Here is a 25,799-nt window from a genome sequence, read left to right as displayed (position 1 = left end):
CAGAATAACAATGCAAATGCTTATCCTACTGAAGTGTTAAAGTGTGTTTATTAATATTCCTTTAGCAATGAAAGAAACACATTGTAATGATATATGATTTATGTATTTAAAAAATGATTTGGACCAGGTACACTGATAACCCCAGCTCTCCTAGGTGAATTGCCATGTGACCCTCAGAATTTACATCAAGGGGTAACAGATTCGGTGGATGTTTGTCAAGTGAAATGAAGCTACAAGTGCCCTCTAAAAACTACAATTTAAGATTATTTCTTTATTTTATCTTGCAGTCCTCCTCTCGAGACACATCTCCCTTCAAGTAAGCATTTTTCCACAGCGTATCATGGATTTTTCAAGTTATTTATAAAACAAAAGATAAAATATAATTAATATTTATTTTTTTCATGTAGTGTTGGCATGCAGAGAAGTAAGTGGGACATCTCCAGATCCCTAAGGTATAACCAGGATGCACAGAGAGAAGAAGGTTAGTTGCGTTCATGGCTTACAAATGGTTGCATTCTTACGTCATTCTTTTTATGCCTGCCCTTTTTAAAATAATGTTTTACTTAGCCTTTCAGTACTATTGTGCCAGATGATGAAAAGCTACTATTTCATCATTTTCTAGTTGTTTCATGTGATGCTCTCAACCAGTTCTGCAGTTGGAAACATTTTTTCAAACTTTTTAGGCAGTTGGATGCTGCCTGCTAACAAAGGTCAAAGTCTCCTGAAATTCATTAAGTTGGACTTGTCTGATGAGTTAACAGAGGAACTTCTGTACAGGAGATTGTTTTGCCTGAAAATTTGACAAAGTTACCTCTTGCAGAAATTACACTGGTGTGTGTCTGTCATAATGTTGGTTTGGTCCCCAACGATCAGATCATTTTGTCAAGAATATCTTCTGTTGCTTCATTTCCCCTTTTCTGAGGGCATAAAATATAAAAGGATCTTTGCTTCAGTTTTTAGTCATAAAGCAGCTAAATACTGGAATGTGTAACCCAAGGTTATCATCTACACCCTTGTCATCTCTCGTTTGGACTACTGCAATCTGCTTCTTGCTGGCCTCCCACTTAGTCACCTCTCCCCTGCAAAAAGGGTCAAAACTCTGCTGCCCATCTCGTCTTCCACCAGGGTCGCTTTACTCATACTACCCCTCTCCTCAAGTCGCTTCACTGGCTCCCTATCCGTTTTCGCATCCTGTTCAAACTTCTTCTACTAACCTATAAATGTACTCACTCTGCTGCTCCCCAGTATCTCTCCACACTCGTCCTTCCCTACACCCCTTCCCGTGCACTCCATTCCCTGGATAAATCCTTCTTATCTGTTCCCTTCTCCGCTACTGCCAACTCCAGACTTCGCTCCTTCTGTCTTGCTGCGCCCTACGCCTGGAATAGACTTCCTGAGCCCCTACGTCTTGCCCCATCCTTGACCATCTTTAAATCTAGATTGAAAGCCCACCTCTTTAACATTGCTTTTGACTCGTAACCACTTGTATCCACTCGCCTCCACCTACCCTCCTCTCCTCTCCTCTACACATTAATTGATTTGTTTGCTTTATTTTTTGTCTACTAGATTGTAAGCTCTTTGAGCAGGGACTGTCTTTCTTCTATGTTTGTGCAGCGCTGCGTATGCTTTGTAGCGCTATAGAAATGCTAAATAGTAGTAGTAGTAGATGTGACTCTATCTGAGTTTATGCCAAAAGTTTAAAAAATTTTAAATCTCCAAATCCGTAATTAATTCTATTATCTGTTTGAATTCTATTCATTTTTATATATTAACATATTGACACCCAATATTTGACCGGATTTATTTTTGTTAACCACAGTGAATGAGTTTTCTGGTAATTGTGGTATATAAACAACGTATTGTATAGAGATTCAGGTTCAGTTTCTGAACCCAGTTATGTCCTCTCCATCCTACATGCATTTCTTGTTACCATGAAAACTGTGTGAAGAAAGGGATGGACCTGAAAGCACACAAGGGCTCACAGGCCCCGTGCTGAATTTCATGGCTGGAGAAGTTGCTACTGGGGGGGCAGGATCGGTGCCATTCAACATAAAAAGAATTGTGGCAGTAGGCCAAGATGGAGACATGGCAGTGGATGGTGGCACTCTAGCACCTAAGAAAATCTGGCATTGTGAGAAGTTACCTATTTCTAAATCTGGTTCTGGGTCCAACAGAGTCGGGATCAAGCTGGGAGTTTGTGTCGAGAAGATAGGGGGATTAATTAAACAAGGTGGGATGGGGGGCATCACTAGAACAAGCTAGCAGGTGCCATAGGGTGGAAGTTGTTTGAACAAGCTGTAAGGAGCATGCCACAGGTGTAAGGGGTCATTTGAGCAAATAGGTTGGGGTCCTTGCAGCAAGCTGAGGTGGGGATCTCTGAATCAAGCTAGATGGGGGGAGGAGGAGAAATGAGAGGATGGGGTTTGAACATGATGGGGGAGAGCAGAAAGTAGGCAAGGTGGAAATATGTGAGTGGAGGGGAGAGAAGTGGGGTACATGCATTGGTGTTAACCATGGGGACACATGGAATTGGGGGTCTTCCTGGGAATTAGAGTGGGAGAGAATTGAGGGGGGCAGGGGAGGTTGAGGGGTGGGGAGAGAACTTCGGTTGGTACAAGAGAGAGAGAGTTGTGAGGGTGGGGGATGTCAGGTCTTATGATGGTGAAATTCAGGACAAAAATGTATAAATATTGTGTGCAGAAATTTAAAATAATGTGTGCCAAATTGTCACAGAATTTTCCCAGGAGTAAAAGTGCCTTTCAAATGTGGATTTTTATATCCAACCTTGACCAGTCAATTATCCTTCCAGTGTTTTTCCCTAGGTCACATGACCATACTGATTAGCACATTTTCTCCAATGACAAGCAGAAAAATCCATACATGTGGATGATGTCATCCAACGAAGCCCAGCACGGTAACATTTTTCCAGCTTTACACAAATTTTTGAGAGTGTTCTACTGTGCATTCATATGCCTTCCCACCTGCTGCTGTCACATGAGAATTCACCTATCACCATTTTTCAATGGAGCTGAAAAATCATGTTTACTAAGTGCTCCTCTCACAGCTCAAAATTTGGTGATTTTTTTTTGTTTCTTACAGTTTTTGAGAATTTTCTGTGTAGGTTTTTTCACTGTCATGTGGCATCTCTCTCCTACCATTATCCGCCTTAGGTAGGTTTTTTTGTGCCATTTTTGGTGTTTCCTTTTTTTTTTCAGTGTTGGCTGTGATCAGGCTAGAATAGGCCTCAAGCACTCAGTCAGGTATATTTTTCAATTTTGAGTCATTTGATTTCACTGTGGCTATTTTTCCAGACAAGTCTCAGAAAAATGTTCCCAGGAACTTTAAAAAGCACTCTCAGTGCAGCAGGACTGCATCCATCATGGATACTCACTCCTGGTATCTGGGGTCCAACCATGATCTCTCTGATTGTATTCTGTTTTCACAGATGGCTGACTAATTTGTGATTGTGAGAAGCAGCATGAACAAATTTTTGGTGCCAATAAGACCAATCCATCAACATCACCATCGGAAGCATTGGCCATCATGGCTTCAAGAGCTGCATCGGACACTGGGGATCCATCAGTAGAGGCCATCAGGATCAGCCATCATCTAATCCCCATCCAAGGAAGAGGAAGGATTTGTCTTCATCACTATTGAGGTACTAGGATGCTTTATATCAGGCGGAGGCTGGGGCACACCAACATCGAGCCCCTTCAGAGTATGGCATCAAGGCACCAGAATTACCAGTATCCTTGAAATGCCCTGACATGAGGACTGTTCATCCTTCTCGGTATTGAAGGGGACGCAGCAGTCTCCATGGAGCTGATATACCCCAAATGATTCAGGAGGACATGGCCACTCTGACTGTAATGTCCCTGCCTTTTTTGATGGCAGCCTTCAAAACCAACTCATGAAGAAATTGAGGATCGCATGGAGCACTTCTTTTTTGAACACAAAGTTGCAACTTTGATGTTGAGGCTTAAGGTAGGACAACAGATACTCAAGAATCATTTCTGCCTGCTGCAGACATGTCGATTACAGAGGCCTTGAAGCAGCTCAGAGTCAATGCTTACTGCATTGTTGTAGATCTTCAGTCCATTGGGAGAGGAAGCTTACAGAACTCTGAAGGTTCCTGGTGTCTCCACGCTCTCAGCTCAGGCCTGACTAGTAAATCGCTCATTTGAGACATACAGAGACTCAAATGTCTCCTGCTGATTACTTTTTGAGTGACTCCAAGCACTCCAGGATTTCTGAAGAGGGAGCCAGGGCCTTTTTGAAAGAAAAGTCCACTAGTCTCCCACCAGATGCCTGCTCACCATACGAGAGGAATAAATCTCCCCCAGAGGAGCTCTTGTGTACTGAGTTTGTTTGGGAAGTAACTAAGTCCATTCCATTTTCTTTAGAGAAAGAGAAGGAGCAGAAACATTTGGATATCCTCCAATTCCTCACCATTTCCCCAAGGAAGCTGTGACAATGCCCATTTATAGAATCCTGAAGGATGTGCAATAGATGTGCTGTAGACCTCTGTCTCTGTGTGCCTATTATATTAATAAGAAGGTCAACTCTATACACAGAATCCAGAAAGCTCCGAGATTTGAGAAGTTGTAGTTTCCTTACTATTCCATGGTGGTCGAATCTACACTCAAAAGATCCAAGAGAGAAAGGCAAGGGCCTTGGAATCTTTTGGAAAACATTTTTCCAGAATGCTATACTTATGTCCCATATAGCACTCTTATCAGCTCTTCATGGGCATGTAGTTGTGGAACAATGCTCAGTATAGCAGAGTTTTCTGATACTCTCAGGAGAAGGCTGATTAATTTCATGAGCTAGTAGCCAAAGGAAAGGAGTGTGGACAATATATAGTTTATGCAACCTATGATATTTTTGATAGAGCATCAAGAGCCTCCTCTAGGGGGGTTTGCACCTGTACGCTCTTGGCAGTGGGCCTTGGACCTCAAGCCAGAAATATAGGAACAGCTTGCTGACATGCCATGCCGTGGAAAGAATCTTTTCGGAGACATAGCGGAGAAGACTGCTATGCTCATTAAGCAACACTCGGATACTCTTAAGCCTCTTTCCAGGCTCACTCCTGACCTGACTTTCTTTTCTAGGAGGTTCTATAGCAAAAGACAAGGGTCCTATTAAATACTCTTAAAGGCATAGATATTCTGCTACTTGCAGTCAAGATAGCGGTCTCACTGTTGATCCAGACAGTCAAGGGCTTCTCATAATCAATTGCATCTTGATACCAACCAACATCTGCTTTCAGTTATTTTGGATTCCACTTATAGAAGTTTCTTCTTCTGGAGTTTAGATCTGAACCATTGGTTGTCTTGTGTGTTTTGGATCATTCATCTTCCCCACTTCTATTTAGCTGATACCTCCACAATGAATGCTACACTCTCTTTCTTTCTTTCTTTCTTTCTTTCTTTCTTTCTTTCTTTCTTTCTTTCTTTCTTTCTTTCTTTCTTTCTTTCTTTCTTTCTTTCTTTCTTTCCTCTGTTCCTTCTCCAGTTCTTGTTCATTCTCTTCTCTACTTTATTATGCAATAATTATAAACCACCCAGCAATGGGTGGTATTTCAAATTCTTGTAAATAAACAGTATTTCAAATTCTTGTAAATAAATAAACAAACTGCCTTCACCTTTCCTTTCCCTTACCAGTTAATGAAGGTTCATTGTGATTTACAATGTATTTATTTGTATACAACTTAATATTCTACATTTTTAGTGTAGCCCAAAGCAGAGTACATATACAAAAGTATAAAGATTGTATATAAAAACATCAAAATATATTCATACATTGTAATAGTAAAGGAAATAAAAAAAAAAAAGCAAAACATTTTACACCAAAGTCATTCACATCTTATAATAAAACAGTTATATTTGATGTTGAGGCTGCAGTATCTGTGTACTAATTAATTTTCTGATCTTAGTGAATGGGTGATGTATGAGAGGTATCCTTAAATTATTGTTTCTCTGTGTGCAGATCAGCGACGGATGACTGAAATTACAGGACATTTGATCAAAATGAGATTGGGGGATGTGGATCGTGTCAAATCCAAGGAAGGAAAGGAAGTAAGTATTTTTCTGATATGCTCTCATTGAACGGTGTATTCCTACAATGTATAACTGATTTTGTGGATATCTGCAATGAATAGTCATCAAATATATTTAAATACTGTTGATCTAACATCCAACTAATGTGCATATCTGGGACAGTTTTCATAATGCCAGCATAGCTGCAAAGTCTACAGGTATTTTTTACCCCAGACTCTGCATTATTTTCAAAGGTATGAATAAAAAGGTACCTGTGCACACTTGCACCGCCTCTTTGTATGAGTACTTTTTTTAAACTGAAGCAATGTGCGTACTTTTTAAAATACAAAAGTATGCATGTTGTTGCAATCCCTTTCCTGACCACTTCCCTCAGAATGCCTCCCCTAAATGTTCATGAAACTACATTCATTATGGAACTACACGCATTTTTTTTACAGGCCGATTTTCAGACAGCTGATTTAAACAGGTGAAATGCGTTTTACAGGCAGAAATCACTTTGAAAATTGTCCTCACATTCATGTTGAAAACCAAACCTGTGCTTCGTCCTTGAGTTATGTACTTCTGATATGGTATGCTAAAATTTGAGTATGTCTACTTGCATATATATGCATCACATGAAGGCAAAGATTGATAGTTTTCACGTCAAGCTGTGAACGTCTGAATAAATGCTGAACCTCTCATTTGTGAAAGGCATTGTGACAGGACATTGATATCCTGGACTACTGCCAAATAGCTTCCAAAAAACCTGAACTTGCCACACAAACGTATGGAAACACTTTCAAAACCAAACTGTGGAACGTTAAATCCTCTTGTTGCAAGTAAAATCAACAATACAAAAAATTAAGGTTTATTGGAGGAAAAAAAGACATCAAAAAGACTTGTGCTTACATTTTTACTGAAAAAACATCCACTTTGGCTTAACCTCATCATTGGCCAAAAACATCCAAAACCTCCAAATTTTTTATATATAACAATAAAAACGTGCTCAATGGCATTCAAAATAGAGTCAGCACACTTATCTTTATTTCTTCAAACCTAATGGGGTTTTGTTTCGCTACTGCTTTCTCAAGGAAATAAATGCGCATTCATCTTATCCTATATAATAATTCTCACCTCCAACAGGATGTGCTTGGGACCGTGCCTGCCGGAAGTGGTCTGCTAGGCAGGCACGCACTGACCTCAGTGACAGACAATTTGGCAAAGCAAAACAATCTGAGTGCTGGCCATTAGGACACAGGGTTGATAGGAGAGTTTTAAAAGACTGAAGGAACCGAAAGTGTTAAATGGGGGGAGGGGGGAGTTCTGAACGACTGAAAGACATGAACATTTGGGAAAGGAAAACAATCTGAATGCTGGCCATTAGGACACAGGGTAGATAGGAGAGTTTTAAAAGACTGAAGGAAACGAAAGTGTTAAACTGGAGAAGGGGGGGGGAGTTGTGAATGACTGAAAGACATGCAAATTTGGGACAGGAAAACAATCTCAATGCTGGCCATTAGCACACAGGGTACATAGAAGAGTTTTAAAAGACTGAAGGAACCAAAAGTGTTGGGGGGAGGGGGGCAAGTTCTGAATGAATGAAAGAAATGAAAATTTACGAGAGGAACACAATCTGAATGCCGGGCATTTGTACACAGGGTAGATAGGACACTTTTTTAAAAAAATGAAGGACGTGAAAGTATTACATCTTGGGGGAGGGGTGAGGAGGAAAGCGGTGGGGTATCCGGATACTGGGCGTTAGGGCCACGGGGGTACATAGACTTTTGAAAGCCTTAAGGAACCCAAAGTGTGGGAAGGAGGAGGAAAAGGAGGGGAGGGAACGGGGTGAGGGGCATTAGGAACAGGGGAGGGGGCCCTGTCACACACTCTCATTCTCACACACACACTGTCACACAGACAGTCTCACTCTGTCACACACCCGCACATTCACTCTGGCTCTCTCTCTCTCTCTCTCTCTCAAACATACACACTCCCAGGAAAACCTTGCTAGCGCCCGTTTCATTCGTTCCAGAAACGGGCCTTTTTTACTAGTATCTTATAAAGCCTTCTCATATTGTCTGCTATCTTCAGAATGCATAATTTCAACTGCAGTCTCACTCTCCACAATGGTAAGTTGATTTTACTTGTGACAAGAGTATCTTACGTTCTACTGCCAAATAGCTCCAAATTCAACCATTTAAACTTTCAGAAACAGCCTTTTTTTATTCTTTTTCTACACAGTTCCTTCAAGGAGGTGTTCCATATATGCACAGCAGACATTTATATACCGGTTGACAGAAAGCTCCATGTAGTGATTTAAAACTCCCTTTAACTCTATAAACTACCACTTTGTAAGCCAGACCTCAGGCCATAGGTTTTCTGGCTCCCTATGAAACTGTGCTCCAAGCTTACCATGATTATCCTCCAACCAGCCTCTGCTTTTCTGGTTGTTCTGCCTCTTTAGTAGCATTCTGCCCTTTGCAGGCTCCACCTGGCAGGTGCTCAATCTGTTTGTCAGCTGCTTCTTTTCAGCTTTACAAGAGGGCTTTTTTTTTTCATGCTCAAACCACGTTCTTTGGCTTGCCTACATGGCTTCCATCCACATAGAACTACATCATTCAACAGCTGGCTTGCAACAGTAACATCACTTACTCTCACTTCCACCTTCTTCTTTACAGCTTCCTTTGTAATCAATGGCAGGCTAACTGCCCTGTATCTCTAACTCCTTTATAAGCGTTGCAAATTGGGGCAGGCACACAAGTGGGTGATGCCCACAGTGCTGGGTCGGAACAGCTCTTCGTTCTCAGAACTAGTCTAAATTTCTGATCATGCTCAGCCATTCCTGTGCACAGCAGTCTCCTCAGTCATTTTAGTTCTACTTTTTCTGCACTACTGAACAGACTTGAAAGCAAAGCTGTCCCATATTTTTCAAAAGTTTTTAGTCCTCAGACATCTTTTATCATGGTCAATAAAAAAAACAAAAAAAATTATTTTAGTTTCTTCATTTTTCATCTTTTTCTGCATAGCATGACAGAGACCACATACCATTCCACACATTAAACACTATCAGACCTGTGAGTTCTTGTACCAAGTAGAGCGCTGCCGAGCCCGGTACTCTGACCAGGTTCTGCTTGGCGGCTGGACAACCCTGGGTTTCACCTGCACTGACCGCCGTTCCCCAGAGGTTGAGCCCCTAGGTGCGGGCAGCCTACAGGGCTTATGAGATGGAGCAGTAAGTGGGGTGATGAACGTGACGGCCAGACAGGCAGCAGGCAAGAGAGTGATCCAGTTACAGGCAGAGTCAGTAGGCAGGCAGCAGACATGAGAGTAATCCAGGTACAGGCAAGGTCAGGAGGCAGGAAGCAGACAAGAGAGTAATCCAGGTACAGGCAAGGTCAGGAGGCAGGCAGCAGACAGAGTAATCCAGGTACAGGCAAGGTCAGGAGGCAGGCAGCAGACATGAGAGCAATCCAAGTACAGGCAGAGTCAGTAGGCAGGCAGCAGACACGAGAGTAATCCAGGTACAGGCTAAGTCAGCAACGAAGAACAAAGAAGAGGAGAAGCACACTACTGAGCAAGTAACACCTACAAAAGTAGAAGCCAAAGCAAGGAGTCTAGGGAGAGCTCAGCTAAGTGCTGGCGTCTGACATCAGCAGGGAGAAGGGGCACAGCCATAGGACAAGAGCAGGGGAAGGAGGAACTGGAAGACCAATAGGAGAGAAGCAAGGGAAGCCAGACAGAGGAAGAGCAGACCCAGATGGGTGGAAGCAAAGCAATCAAGGAGCCTGGAAGCCAGGCAGAGAGAGAGCAGAGCCAGGTGCATGGAAGCAAAGCAATCAAGGAGCCTGCAGCCATAGAACAATTACACACACATGGCTCAGGGCTGTGCCAGTCAAGTGTGCGTATAGATGGGACCCTGCGCAGCCCGAGGACGCTGCTTGCATTGATTAGGGGACATGACAAACACCCTTTTAGTGAAGAAGAATTTCCTCAGGTTACTCCTGAGTTGTCCCTTTTCACCTTCATCTTATGCCCACTCATTCCAGAGCTTCCATTCAGTTGAGACTCGCCTCCTGTGCATTTATGCCATAGAGGTATTTAAACGTCTCTTTATTAGCCCTCCAGACTGGTCCAGATGCTTGGGTTTTTATATGCCTACCAGCAGACAGAAACTGAGAACACATGACTGTGCAGTTCCAAGCCAATCAGTATTTCTGTAACAAAGCCATATGATAACCCCACATGACTGATCCCTTATCTCCCAAGACAACTTCATAAGTTACTTCTTCATGTTTTTTTTTGTTTTTTGAACTGAAACAGCATCAAATGACCACTCATAATATTATCAATCAAGAAAATCAAACTGACAGAGAACTAAAAGCAGCTTGCACTGAACCAAACAGACATATCTTTGATTTTTCTTTCGACAGGCAATACTTCCGCATCCTTTATCCAACATCATCTATGATTGGGTTCTGGATTGGTCTGCAGGGCCTAAAAGAAAGAAAATTAGCAAATAATATCTAATTTCTAATTTATAAGCCTTCCAGACCGGTCCAGATGCTTGGGAAGTACCAAAGCAGTAAGAATTAAGGGTGGTAAATATGTAGTCCGGAAGTCAACACCCTCACACTAAACACTGTAACATCCCTTTCCTCAGAGTGAGCTCTGTTTACCACTACCCTCTGACACTTTCCACAGAACCAGTTTCTAACCCAGTCAGTAACTTTAAGACCAATACTGAGGGCACTATGCTTATTTATTAGTCATCTATGCAGAACCATGACAAAGGCTTTGCCCAAATCTAAATATACCACATCTAGCACTCTCCCTCGATCCAACTCTCTGGTCACCCAATCAAAGAAATTAATCAGATTTGTCTGACAAGACCAGCCTCTAGTGAAAGCGTTCTGCCTCAGGTCCTGCAATCCATTAGATTCCAGAAACCTCACTATTCTCTATTTTTGTAAGCATTTCCATTAACTTACTTACCACAAAAGTCAGGCTTACTGGCCTGTAGTTTCCAACCTCCTCCTTACTTCCACTTTTGTGGAGAGGATCACATCCATCTTTCTGCAGTCCTCTGGGTCCACTCCTGATTCTAGAGAAATATTGAAAAGGCCAGTCAGCAGAGCTGTCAGAATTTCCCTAAGTTCCTTTAGTACTCTCAGATGCATGCCATTTGGCCCCGTCGCTTTTTCCACCTTTATTTTAGCTAGCTCCTCACAAACACAGTCCTCTGAAGATCGTTCAGAGTCTACCACACCTCCATTCCTATTTGTGTTGGTCTACTGTAGTCCTACTTCCAGCTGTGAACACAGAACAGAGATATTTGTTAATCAGTTCTACCTTATCCTTATCAGCTTCTAGTATTTCTCCTCTTCACCTTTGAGTCTCACAATGTACTTTTGCATTTTCTCCTATCAGGGCCGGTCTTAGCAAGTGCGGGGCCCTATGCAGACCAATTTGATGGGGCTCCACCCCCACCCTAGTTCCAGGGCCAGCCACCCCTCCCTCCGAGCTCCAAGGCCCCCCAGCTCCAGGTCTTGTCGATCCTGCACAGTCAATGCCAACTGAAAACCATGTCTTTTTCACAAACACAGATACACCCTAATCCACTATAGAATAAGTAGTAATATTTAAACTTTCTATTTAGACAAAAATTAAACTGAACCCCCAAGATGCCAGACTCTGCATACAATGCAACACCACAGAAACAGAAAATGTTCCCTAGTACTGTGCAAAATATAAAGACAGCAGATGTAAATTTGAAAAAAACTAACAAACATCAATCACCACTTTAAAAATTAGCAAATAGAAATAAAATAAATATAGAAAATAAAATAATACCATTTTATTGGACTACTACATTTAGCTTTCAGAGGCCAAAACATCCATCCTCAGGTCAATACAGTATAGTACTGTTACAGTATTTATTTATTTATTGTTTGCATTTGTATCCCACATTTTCCCACCTCTTTGCGGGCTCAGTGTGGCTTACAATAAGATATGAATAATGAGAATACAGTTGTTACAAATTGGTTATGGGTTACATTGTACAAGTTATGCGAGATAGTCGAATTATCATTAGGAATATCACAATGGGACATCAACAGGGAGACTTTGGGAGGAGACAATGGGAAGCTTAAGGGCAGTGTTAAGACACATAGGCACATGGTGTACATATTCCTGTAAGTATATGTATGAGTAATGTGGAATTAGGGGGGATGAGAGATCATAAGTGGATGTGTGATGCATTGATGTAAGTGAGTGTGGACTCTATGTGTTTTGTTTTTTTCCGTAAGTTGTCTCAAACAGATGGGTCTTCAGTAATCTGCAGAAGGATGCTTGTTCGTGGATCGCTCTTAAGTTGCATGGCAGTGAGTTCCAAAGCTGCGTGCTTGTGTGAGAAAAGGTTGACGCGTGTAGCGTCTTGTATTTCACGCCCTTGAAAGTAGGGAAATGGAGGTTGAGGTATGTTCTGGAAGATCTCCTAGCATTTCTGGGTGGTAGGTCAATCAACTCGGACATGTAGGCTGGGGCTTCGCCGTGAATGATCTTGTGGACTAGTGTGCATACCTTAAAGGTGATGCGTTCCTTCAGTGGAAGCCAGTGTAGTTTCTCTCGTAGTGGTGTTGCCCTTTCATATTTTGGTTTTCCAAAGATGAGTCTGGCTGCTGTGTTCTGGGCTGTTTGAAGTTTCCTCAGTGTTTGCTCTTTGCAGCCTGCGTATAATGAGTGCAATAATCCAGATGGCTGAGGACGAGGGATTGCACTAGGTTACGAAAGACGAATCTTGGGAAGAGTGGTCTTATCCTTTTCAGTTTCTACATGCAGTAGAACATCTTCTTAGTTGTGTTGTTTGCTTGGGTTTCAAGTGTTATGTGGCGGTCGATAGTGACTCCAAGGATTTTTAGCGTTTCTGAGATTGGAAGGTTTAGGTTTGGTGTATTTATCGCGTTGAATTCGTTGGTGTTGTATTGGGAGGTGAGTACCAGGCATTGAGTTTTTTCTGCATTTAATTTCAGACGGAATGTGTCTGCCCATGTGTTCATGATGTCTAGGCTTTGATTGATTTCGTTGGAGATTTCTTTGATGTCTTGTTTGAAAGGGATATATATTGTCACATCATCAGCGTATATATGTGGATTGAGATTATGGTTTGATAGAAGTTTTGCTAAAGGGATCATCATTAGGTTGAAAATAGTTGGTGAGAGGGGTGATCCTTGTGGAACTCCACATTCAGGTATCCATGCCTTGGACGTGGTTGAGTGTGATGTGACTTGATACGAGCACAGGGTTAGGAACCCCTTGAACCATCTTAGGACATTTCCTCCAATGCCGAAGTATTCAAGTATGTGTAGTAGGATTTCGTGGTCGACTATGTCGAAGGCGCTTCACATTTCATATTGTAGGAGGAGTATATTGTTCCCGGTTGCTATTATTTGTTTAAATTTGGTCATAAGGGTGACTAGTACTGTTTCTGTGCTATGGTTCGACCGGAATCCGGATTGGGCATCATGCAGTATTGAGTGTTTGTTTAGATAGTTTGTGAGTTGTTTGGTTACCATCCCTTCGGTTAACTTGGTTATTAGTGGTATGGATGCTACTGGTCTGTAGTTGGTAATTTCGCTCAAGTTTTTCTTTGTATCTTTAGGAATTGGGGTGAGTAAGATTTTTCCTTTTTCTTTTGGGAAGAGTCCATTTTGTAGCATGTAATTTACATGATTCGTTAGGTCAATTGTGAATTGTTGAGGGGCTGATTTCATGAGGCTGTTTGGGCATGCGTCTAGTTTGCAGTTGGATTTGGCATATTTTTTGAGAGTTTTAGAGATGAGGTCTTCTGGTAGTGGTTCGAACTCGGTCCAGGTTCTGTCTGCTGGGTGTGCTCCTTCTTCTGGGTCCAGACAGTCTAGAAGAGTGGCGTATTCTATGGGACTGGCGGGTATTTTGTGTCGTAATAGTATGATTGTCTCCTTGAAGTACTTCGCAAGGCTGTCGACGTCTGGCATGTTTTTACCGTTATTTGTAACTGGTGTGGTATCTAGCAGTTTGTTCACGAGGCTGAAGAGTTTATGTGTGTCTTTGTAATTTGGTCCTATTATTGTTTTGTAGTGTTGTCTTTTTGTCTGTTTTATGGTGTATTTGTATTTTCTCCGAAGTAGTTTCCAGTCGTTTAGTGTTTGTTCGTCTTTCATTTTGTTCCAAGCTCGTTCTAGTTTCCTGACTTGTGTTTTAAGTTTTTTCAGCTCTTCGGTGAACCATGGGTTTGCTATTTTCCTGTGCGATGTTCTGGTTTGGGTTGGGGCGATTTTGTCTAATGTTGTTGTACATAGCTCATCCCATTCTTGGAGGAATTGGATGGTGTCAGCGTTTGTTGTCCATTCGTACTGGTAGATCTGTTGCCAGAATGTTGTGGAGTCTATTTTTCCTCTCGTTGTGTATGTTGTTCGCTCGGGTTTATTGGTCGTGTTTAAGTGTGTTTTTCGCCAGCAGAGAGTGACATTTGCTTTATGGTGGTCTGACCGTAGTGTAGGTGTCCAACTTGTGTCCGTGATCATGATAGTTGAATCCGATTCGAATTTGTTCGTTATGATATCTATTGTGTGTCCTTTTTCGTGAGTCGGTTGCATGTAAGGTGCTTGCAGATCCCAAAGTTTTAGGAATTCTTTGAACTCTCGTGTGCTTGGTGATGTGTCATCTTCTAGGTGTAAGTTGATGTCTCCTAGTATGAGGATGTTTGAGGAAGATACGCAGGAATTCGAGATGAAATCCATGAGTTGTGTTTGGGAGTCTTGCCATTTCCCTGGAGGTCTGTAGAATAGGATTGTGTTGAGGTGGCCTGTTAGATTTGGATGGTTGATTCTTGTCGATGCAATTTCGAGTTGTGGGGAGGTAGATTCACCCGTGATTGTGATGGTGAATTCGGGTTTGTAAATTATAGCTATTCCGCCTCCTCTTTTTATTCCATTCCTGTTACAGTATCCTATCCTGACCTGAGGAAGGGGGTTTTGTTCTCCAAAAGTTAGCCAAAATGTATTAAAATTAGTCCAATAAAAAGATTACCTTGTTTACATGTTCTATTATAAACATTTATTAACACAGCTACAATACTACTTTATCCTAAAGCAAAAAAATAAAAAAATATATTTTATTTACAGTTTGGTTTCTGCTTTCCTCATCTTCTTTTCACTGTCTTCCTTCCATCCAGCATCTGTCTTCATTCTCTCTCTGCCATCCAGTGTCTGCCCTCTCTGCTGTCCCCTCCATCCAATGTCTGCCCTCTCTCCCTGCTCCTTCCATCCACATCTGGCCTCTATCTCTGCCCCTTCCATCCACCATCTGCCCCTGTCTGCCCTCTCCCCCTTCCATTCACTGTCTGCCCTTTCTATCCCTTCCATCCACTGTCTGCCCTTTCTCTCTGCCCCTTCAATCCCCCATTTGCCCTCCCTCTCCCATCCATCCGGGTCTGCCCTCCCTCTCGCTCCCCCTTCCATCCAGGATCTGCCCCTTTTTTTCAGCCCCCAGTTCCAGCCCCACTATCCCACCAGTCCCCTGTTTCAGCCCCAGCCCTTTTCTCTGACCAGTCCCGAGCTTCAGCCCCAGCCACTTCTCCCTATCTCCTTTTCAGCCCCCAGTACCCACAGTTTCAGCCCCTGCCCCTTTTCAGCCTCCAGTCCCAGTACTATCCCCCTTATCCCACCTACCCTCCTTTTCAGCCCCCAGTTCCAGCCCTCTTCATCCACATGCCTTGTATTAGGGCCCCCCCTTTTCAGCCCCAGAACCATTCTCCCACCTGACCCACTCATGCCCCATTTTCCCAACAGCCCCATGCATGGCCCCCATTTCCCATATGGCCCCTTCTCAAACCCCAGTTCCAGCCCCCTTCTCCCATCTGAGAACCCCTACCCCACACCCTTCTCCCATCTGAGTCCCCTTTACCCCCTCCCCCATCTGAGAACCCCCACCCCACACCCTTCTCAAATCGGAGTCCCCCTTACCCCTCCCCCATCTGAGAACCCCCATCCCTCACCCATCTGAGTCCCCCATGCCCCCTCCCCCATCTGAGAATCCCCATCCCGCCCCCTCCCCCCATCTGAGAACCCCCATCCCACACCCTTCTCCCATCTGAGAACCCCATCCCACACCCTTCTCCCATCTGAGTACCCCCCGACCCACCACTGCCTTTAAAAAAAAATTTGAGAAGCGCCGAGTAGCAGGCAGCGCCGAGTAGCAGGCAGCGCCTCGCGTCTGCCCTGCTAGTAAAAATCTCCTGCACGTCGTCAGGCCTTCCCGCATGCGGCATTGAGTCCCGCCCTCCTCTGAGTTAATAGGAAGTTACCTCAGAGGAGGGCGGGACTCAATGCAGGAAGGCCCGACGATGTGCAGGAGATTTTTACTAGCAGGGCAGAAGCGAGGCGCTGCCTGCTACTCGGCGCTTCTCAAAATTTTTTTTAAAGGTAGGAAGCGATCGTCGGGGGGTGGGAGCGGCAGGCGGGGCGCACAGGGCCCCCTTGAGCACAGGGCCCTATGAGGTCGCCGTGCCCTAAGACCGGCCCTGTCTCCTATCACTAAACAGAGGCTTCCTTCAACTGTGCTCTAAACTGATATTTTGCTAAGCTCTAAATGCAACCTAAAATACTAAATTAGACTATTACTTTTTATATGAAACCCTAACAGAGACTTTAAAGGCTACACTATTGTCTGACCTGACTTTTTAAAATTACTCTGCTTATTTAGCAAAGACAATGAAATTACCTATCTAACCCCATGTTTACCTTTTCCCAAGTTTGAATGCAATTTCCCATGAGGTAAGGTACTCACCAATAAAGTTTTCTTCGCTTCAGCAGGTCCTTTCTTAGCACCTCTTCACTCTTCAGGAAAAGATCCCAGGTTGCTAGATCACTTAGGCAAGAAAGTATTCCAGGAAGCAAAGTTCCCTCTAAGCTGTGCACCTGCTCACCCTTTTTTTTTTTTTAAAGGCTGAGCAGCAGTTTTGGACTGCAGCATAGCAAACTGCCTGGTGGGCCAAATGTTTACCACTCCTCCCCCCACCCACAGTCCAGCATTGATCTTCTGTCCGCAGTCCAGCATTCTCCTCCCCCCTACTAAATATGTTAGACTTGTTACTGAATAACCCAATTTTTGTAACTAATACCCATCTATTTATCCCAACTAACTCCGTACTATCCATCTTGTCCCTATTTGGCCCTTTGGTTACGTAGTAAGCTGTATTGTAGAAAAGTATCAGCATCATATCTATTATTTGAATGTTCTGATGTGCATTTATTAGATGTTTCATTAGTATTATGCTGACATCATATTATATCTATGTTATGTGAATGTTCTTCCATGCTTTCTGTTGTGGTAATGTTTGTATTTTGCTGACATTTATTGTATTTTTGTTGTGTGGTTGTTGTGCAGTGCTGTTAAATTTGTTTATTTTTGATACTGTTTCATAGTAGTCCTATTATTAGGTTTCAATTTGCTGTTTCCAAGTTTACCTCATTTATTGTATTTATGTTTATATTTGGTCATTTTACTATTGCTATGCTGTTAACAAAACTGTAAGTTTGTTAAATTGTACCTGCTGTACACTGCCTTGGGTGAATCCCCTCATAAAGGTGGTTAATAAATTCCAATAAATTACTAAATATCGGATGTTTGAACTGTCATTTAAAAAATGTATCTTGGAGAGCCAAGATGACTGCAGAACAGGTGAACTCTGAGTGATTTCAGAATGATTAAGCGGAATAGGCCGGGTGTGGAAGTGTCCTCCTGCACAAGGACACCAGCTGGTATAATCTTCACTTGATCATTTTGCTGGCAGCACAATTGTACAGCCGAAGGCACAAAATCCAGTGCTTAGGGGGTGCAGTGCAGGAGGCTTTGCTTCTAGCCTGTGCGATGTCTCATTCTGGAGGAACACATATCCTTGCATGCCCTTGGTTACTGCCATCTCATCAGACCTTGTCAGAGAAGATGACTCTTAAGGAGCTGTCGGTGGGGAGAAATCTGATCAAGGAATGGCAGCAGTAGAGTCCGTTGTTATCTCTATGCCAACTATTCCACAGGTTCTGGAACAGTGGTAAGCTATGTAATGAAAACCCAATTTGGATTCCACACTAGAGCACAATTCCTCTATTTTTTCCACCCGCTCCTGCAGTTGTATGGAAGACCCAAGGACACAGTTCATATGCTTTGCTAGAGAAGTTTTGAGCTTCTCTAAGGCCTCCCAAATAAAGTCCAGTGCCACAGTAATAGGTTTAGATTGGAGGACACGCCCATTACCAGGGAGTTTCATTGATCCTGGGTCTCCTTCAGAGCCACCAGCAATCACGGCTAATAGATGCTGTCTCCTGAATGAAAGACATACCGACTGGAGATTGCTCCTGCTTATGCCGGTTCCAATCTCAATATGGGTGCTGAGACTGCCGCTAGAAGTCCCGAAAGCCATTTTGAAGGAGGAGCTGACCATGAGCAGGAGCGAGTAGGGATCATTCCTACACTCACTCCCCACTAATTGCAAGCCCAGGAGAGGGCTGCTTCTAGGGGGTTGGCACAAGGGGAGGGCTGCTACCGAGGATTGGGGTTGGGAGGGGGGCTGTCGCCGGCGGGTGGGTCCGTTAGTGGGACACTTGCTTTGAGGGTGGGGCCAGTTTTGTTTTCAGTTTCAGCAGAAACTGAAGATCCTGGTTTCGATAGGGTTCTAAACTGCACTGCAAAGTAGATATACCCCCCCCCCCCCAAATAAAACCAGTCATAGGAAAAATAACATGCACTTCTCAGTGGGTGCTGCCCTGACAAACCTACTGGACAGACTGGATGAAACATATTGGTCTTTATCTGCCATCATCCTCAATTTTACTATGTTAATGATTTTTCAAAAGTGATTCTTTGAATGTAGTTTTTCAATAAGAATAAATGTATTTCCGGTATTCTGGATTGGAATTCCTTATTAATAATTATTTCTCTGTTTTACAGTATGTAGGAGGTATTTACTCTAGACTTGAAGCTCAAGTGAAGTTTTCTGTGCAAGCCACCATTCGACATAATGGCCCAGAAAAAAATATAAGGTAAACAAAAATATTAACTTGTCTTATTTTATAATAGGTAGAAATGATAGTTCACCTTCATATTGACCTTCTGATTGGGTTCTTCACCATAAGAAATACTTATTTAAGCCAGTAGGTTTTCAGTTCCCTGATAAGATGACATATTAAGGGTTTAGAGGGTGAGGAGGAGAATGCCATGATCAGCCAAGGCTGGAGAAGAAAGGGCCTTCATCTTTTCCATGCCAGCCCTCTCTCAGCCAACAAAAAGATTTGTTCTATGTGAAGGGTGAAAGCTGGTGGTACGTAAAAAGCAAACAAAAATGAAATAATGGAGCATTTGGGTGTGAGTGTATAAACACAAAAATTATTGTGTGCACAAAAGAAAATACAAGGTCTTTGTGACAGAGAAAGGGGATGGGATTTGATATACTGCCTTTCTATGTGTAATCCCCCATTATATGGGGATTACTGAGTGGTGTTGGTTTCTCTCTGGAGTCACTGTGGGGAGTGAGTGGGATGTCCCAGGATGGGAGGGAGGCCAAACCCAGGGGGGGGGGGGTGTATAGAATAACTTGGAGAGGTAAATGTTTCTAGTTCTTGATTGACAGTAAAGATGGAGTTTGAAGGTATTAAAAGTTCCTGTTTGAGCACATGGTCGTTGGTTGCTTTCACCCCCCCCCCCCTGCCAAAACCATGGAGGAGAAGGGGGCATCCTGGAAAGGCCAGATAACCTAAGGCTGGATTTAGAGGGCATTATTGTCAGCCAAAGGCAGTAACTGTTTTGAGAGGAGTGGTCTGGGTGGGCAAGGGGAGCACAGCTGAAAAGCAGGAACAGGGAAGAGCCTGTTCAAGGCCGGAGGTGCAGCCCGGTGAAGTGCAACTCTGGAAGAGGGGACAGACACGAGTGTCTAATCCTGGAGGAGTTTGCTGGTGACAATTGCATCAGCACAGCCTTGGATTATACAGCCCAAAGGGATGAGTGGCGGACTGGAGGAGTTGAATATTTATACATATTTCTAAGTTACTATCAGGAGTTGTTTGAATAGTGGAACCAGGGCTTTTTTTAAGGGGGTACTTGGGGGTACTGAGTAGCGGCAGCTTTTCCACTGTCTGCTAAAATTGACCCATGGATCCCAAGTTTTAATGAAAGAGCTCAGGCTCTACACACCAATTCTGCCTCGCCATAGGTTCTGTGACTGATTGCAGGAGGCCTGGCTATTGTGGGGTGGGTCCCTCAGTAATCACCCCACCCCTGAAGGGTAGCCTGGCATTTCAGTACCGGCACCTTTTTTGCTAGAAAAACACGCTGAGTGGAACAGACTGTAACCAATAGTCTTGGATGGACCGAAACCCCTTAAACCAAATATTGGCTGTACATAAAGAGTTTGAAGTTTGGAGTTACTGCTATTGCAGAGTTCAGTAAAGTTTTTCATAAAATCACAATTCCAAGGTGTACCGAGTATTCTTTTGAGAGAGAGAGAGCAAAGAGTTGTTCCTGGACTGTTGAAAGGTACTCGGACCAAAGACCAGCATAACATCCTGTGGCTTTTTGGATCTTTATCCAGCCCCAGCCTGCGCCCAATCTGAGTGCAAGAAGACTGGACTGTGAGTGGAAAGTGAGTTTGTGGAAAGGAGGACCATAGAGTATATCTGTTTGTGGCCCGAGTCTCGTTTGAGAGAGTGAGAGAGGGAAAACTGAGCTGTTCAGCGAGACCCAGGTTACACGTGGTTATGCTTTAGTTTCGGTTGCCTAACTGGGACGAGTTTTATCAGAGTTTGAAGGTTTGCGAGTGGGAGGTAGTTTGGATTTGGTGCCGTTTTTCTGGATTAGACAGCAGCATCAGGGATTACTCCCTGTAGTGTATGGACTGATATGTAGGAGTTAAAGTGATGGGGTGGTTCCAGTCGCCTGGTCTTGAAGGGGGAAGGGAAAGATGTAATGCATGTGGGTGGTATTTTGTCAACTTGTTGATTTTGTGGATAGGGTGGGGGTGTTGAATCAATACCAGTCAGGTTTCTGGGAGGGCTACAGGACAGACATTGCTGGCTTTACTGATGAGTGATGCACATGCACAGTTGGATAAAGGAAGGGTGGGTTTGGCGTTGTCATTGGATCTGATGGCCGCATTCGCTATGTTAGATTATCACTTATTGATGAATAGGTTGTGGGTCCTGGGGATGAGGGAAACAGTTATTATAGTGGCTTTAATCTTTCCTTAACTGTTCATTTATGGTGCAGGTGGACATGGATAATTCGGCAGTTTGAGTTACAGCATGGGGTTCCATATGGTTCTGCGTTATCTCCCACGGGATTATTTAACAGTTTGAAGTGTATTTATATGCTGCTGATATATTGTTGGTGGATTACTGTTCCCCCTACAGTCCCGGATCTTTCAGGTTTGCAGGATTGTTTGGTTGAAGTGGAGAAGTGGATGGCCAGTAATCGGTTGGTTTTTAATATAGGAAAACCACAGCATAGTGGTTGGTTGGGCAGGCATCTGTCATATCCTACTGCGCTGCCACAATTTTTGCAGGGAAAAGTGCAATTATCAGATTCATTTAGATATTTGGGGGTATGGATTGACTCGGGGTTGAAGTTTGAGCAACAAGCCACTCAAGTTGTGCGAGCTGGGTTTGCCTCCCTAAGATTGTTGCGTGCAGTGTGCCCCTACTTTGATGAGGTAGTGCTCCATATCTTCCTGCATTTGTTGTTTACCTCTAAATTGGATTATGGGAATGTTGTCTATATGGAGGTGTCCAGTCCAGAATGCAAGCATTAGATTACTTGGGGGACTGACAAGAATCTTGTGACCCCCCCCCCCTCCCCTTCCACCCTATATATTAAATATCATTGCTGCTCGTGGAGTTTAGACGTCAGTAGCCCAACGGCTCACGTCAGTCCAGTGTCCGAGATCCTTGAGAACCTAACACATTGCAAAGGCCATGAGCTCGGCCAGATCACCCTACCAGCTGGGTTCCAGCTAGATGATTAGCCACGATCTTGGCAAACAGTTTAGCTTCAAAATTAAGTAAGGAGATTGGCCTGTACGAATGTGGCATATAAGGGTTTTTGTCAGGTTTTAAAAGGACAATCATTTGTGCTGTTCGGATGGAATCTGGAAGAACTTTGTGAGTGATCATGTGTGAAAAATAGGATAACATTATAGGTGTCAGATGGTCAAGAAGGATTTTATAAAATTCGGCCCTAAAGCCGTCCGGTCCCAGTGCTTTGTTTAATGCATTTCTCTGAAGGGCCAAGACCAGTTCGCCATCCGTGAAGGGGGCATTAAGCAGTTCTTCCTGTACCGGCGTCACTCGTGGGAGTTGAATGTTGTCCAGATACATTGTGCCATCTGGATTGTTTCCTTCCAGAGCTGTGTATTGGCGTTCAAAAAACATTTAAAAATGGATGTGATTTCTGCACCAGAGGAAGTTTTTAAACCACCATCTCTCTCCAGCTGTATCACCCTTTTGGAGCAACGATGTGTTTTCAACAAGTGAGCCAATAGTTTCCCACTTTTCCCCCCATAGAGATGGAGTTTGTATTTATAGTACATCAGAGATTTAACTGTCCATAGATGAATGAGAGTATTGAGGGCTGCTTGTGAAGCCAAGAATGCTGCACAAGCAGTTGAAGATTTGGTGGATCTGAACGCAACCCTATCCCTAATCATTTGTCTTTCTAAACCTAAAATTTCTGTATCCCTCACTTTCTTTTTATGAGCTGCATAAGTAATGATTCCCCCCCCCCCCAAGCACTGCCTTGATTGTGTCCCAAAAAAGAATAGGTGTGGGTGGCATTGTGATCGACAAACTCTTTCCATTTATTAATCAGAAAGGAATGAAACCCAGTATCCTAATATAGGTCAATGGGAAATTGTCAGCGGTAAGTCCTGGCGTCCAGGGGAGCAAAATCCATTGAGACCTATCCCATAGCATGGTCAGAAATACCATATGGCCCTATTTCTGAGGCTTGCAATTGTGAAAAAATGAATTGAGAAACTAAAATATAATCGTATAATCGATCCGTGCTTCAGTAGAATTCACCCTTCAGAGGTGGGTGTAATCCCGGTCGGTTGTATGGAATAATCTCCTGGAGTCCACCAACCCAATGTATTGCAGAGTAGGGGCAGGCCTCTGGACGGGCAGATATGTAAATCTTCCGATGGATGGGAACGGTTCATGGCAGGATCATATACCATATTGACATTGCCTCCTACAATAATATGCTGGTGTACATGAGGGAGAAGGACATTAATTAGTCTAGCAAAAAAGGATTTATCATAATTGTTAGGGACATATACATTATACAGGACCAGAGGCTGTTTATTAACAGATAAATGAACTAGCACAAACCTACCCTCTGGGCCCTGCAGTACTGAATGAATTTGTATACCTAAAGATTTCCGAAATAAGATCAGAACCCCTGCTTTCCTGTGACTGGCAGGAGATTCAACTAAGGAGCCCACCCACCGAAATTTTTGATGCTCTTCTGAGGAGAGGTAGGTTTCCTGAAGCACAGCTATATCAATTTGGTGACAGTGTAAAAATAAGGGAGAGGTGACTCCCCCCCCCCCCCCCTTCCCCGTCCCACACACGGTCCATATGGAAAGTCTAATAGGACTGATCTTTTACCTGAGTAGAAATTCCAGTAATCTCAAAATTGCAGTAAAAAATGTACAAAGAGGAAATGGCCTCCCAGCCCAGGGCAGACCCCGCCCCCAGACCACCCAGAGTCAAACATGCCTCAGGGGCTCCCATACATACATATAACAACCTTTCCTGTAAAAAAAAAAACACCCTACATTTATACATCATTATATTTCTCTCTTGAAAACTGGACCCTCCCTACCTCTGCCCTTCCCCCAAACTAATGTTTAAATTATTTTATATATTCTGGCTTGGATACTATTTGGGTGATTCTAAGGAATTTCCAGTTTGTGTTGCGTATGATGTTCAGAAGCTAGATCCTATGAGAAAGGAACCTGCAGTGATTGTTTTCAAGTACAAGTACTGATCGGCTTATAGTGTTAGGAAATGATATTACAATGAAATGAAGTTTATATATTAGAAAATAATTTGAGAAATGTTTCTTTTGAATTTTTCAGAGCATATAGGCCTCTCATTCATGCTTTTTTATTCTGGATTGTGCATCAGGTTGATACACTGTCCGTAGTGTAGGCCAGTGTCTGGACCCCTTTACCCTATTTTAGTAAGAATCATGCTTGTTCTTAATCAGTTTTATAACTAAATGCAGTACAGGAAACATCTCAATGCTGCTTTCTCTTGTTACTTGTGCACAGTTTGGGTAAGCATAAGAAACTGGTAATCATGATTTTTTTTTTTTTTACAAAGTTCCTGGCTCAGAGGATATTTAACCACATCTGCATTGACTTGAGAACCTCTCTCTTCCCTGCCTCCAAATTCCATGTGCCCTAGTTCCCTTCTATATCCCCCCTCCTCCCTGAATCCCAGCATCACCCCTTGTCCCCTTGTCTCTTTCCCTCACTCACGGCAAGCAGGTCTCTCCTCCAGTGGCGTAGCAAGGACGGGGCGCCCCCGGGTGCACGCTACTGGAGGGTGCAGAGAGCAGCCTGTTCTGGGGCAGAGGGAGCAGGGAGCCAGTGGAGCCGACAGGTGCGCGGCTGCTCTCCGCACCCTCCAGCAGCCAAGAATGCACCCGGGGAGGGGGGGCTTGATGCGCCGGGGAGGGGGGTGTCATTGCACTGGGGGGGTGTCGTGCTGCACCCTGGGGAGATGGACACCGCTGCACCCGGGGGGGGGGGGGGGGTGCACAGCGGCGATCCGCCCCGGGTGGCAGCCGACCTAGGATCGCCACTGCTCTCCTCTCATTTCCAGTCCCACGGGACCAAAGAAAAGTACATGCCCAGCTCAGTACTGAGCTAGGCATTTACTTTTCTTCTGTCCTGCGGGACTGGAAGAAAGAGGGGAGATATGCTTGTTTGTGGGCCGTATAAAGTTCATTCTTGGGCCACATGCAGCCCGCAGGTTGTAGATTACCCACCCCTCAACTAGATAGTAAAGTCAAATAGTCTTGCAATTACTGGTTGCTAATAAAGAGTACAACTTGATTTAATACTTCTTTGACTAGAACTCTTGCATGCCTGACTTTATTTGATATACGTTATAAATCCAAGGGCCCTAAGCCCAACGGGGGCTTACTGCAGGTGGTGTGCTGGAGCCGGCTCGCACCGGCTCGCACGAGCCCCTTGTTAAATTTTATTGATTTTTAGGAGCCAGTTGTTGGAGTCAGGCAGCAAGCACACAATTATCTGGGTTTTTTTTCTCCTCCTCTCTCCCTCCTCCCCAAGCCCCCACCCTCCCATAGGCTCCCAGCATACCTGTCATGTTGTCCCTTAGGATCGTCATCTCCCCTCCCCCTCACCACTGCCTGACCAACCCGGAGCCTTTTCTCTGCTGGATCCCACCCACAGGCAGTTGCATCAGCGGGGCTGTACAGGCAAAGACAGGCTCCGGGTGGATCAGGCAGCGTCTGGTGTTACCACTACAGCTGCAGGAACAAGTAATGTTTAAACAATGGCCAGAGGGAATTGAAGCTGAGAGGTAGGATTCACAGAGGAGCAGCAGGAGGGAGATTATGCTGGGTTTGAATGAAGACAGCATGAAGTAAAAAAAAAGTTGAAGCTATTTAAGTTAGTCTGTTTCCCCTTCCCGTGCAGGCTGT

General features: G+C 43.8%; 1 protein-coding gene across 3 annotated transcripts in view; it reads left to right on the top strand.

Moving 5' to 3' along the window:
* Positions 1 to 25,799, top strand: part of KIAA1841 (KIAA1841 ortholog) — a 155,845-nt gene that overhangs the window by 128,301 nt on the left and 1,745 nt on the right. For 2 of the 3 annotated variants that reach the window (XM_030196181.1, XM_030196182.1), the window contains exons 17-20: positions 288 to 316; positions 408 to 481; positions 5,989 to 6,077; positions 19,023 to 19,114. In XM_030196181.1, the coding sequence (XP_030052041.1) occupies positions 288 to 316; positions 408 to 481; positions 5,989 to 6,077; positions 19,023 to 19,114 (284 nt within the window). Of the gene's footprint in view, positions 1 to 287; positions 317 to 407; positions 482 to 3,445; positions 3,524 to 5,988; positions 6,078 to 19,022; positions 19,115 to 25,799 lie in introns of those variants that run through there. The other variant, XM_030196183.1, reaches the window with a different exon arrangement.

This window comes from Microcaecilia unicolor, chromosome 3, assembly GCF_901765095.1.
Source record: "Microcaecilia unicolor chromosome 3, aMicUni1.1, whole genome shotgun sequence".
Classification (NCBI taxonomy): domain Eukaryota; kingdom Metazoa; phylum Chordata; class Amphibia; order Gymnophiona; family Siphonopidae; genus Microcaecilia; species Microcaecilia unicolor.
The sequence above is the reverse complement of the archived record's forward strand: the minus strand, read 5'-3'. Positions and strand labels throughout refer to the sequence as shown.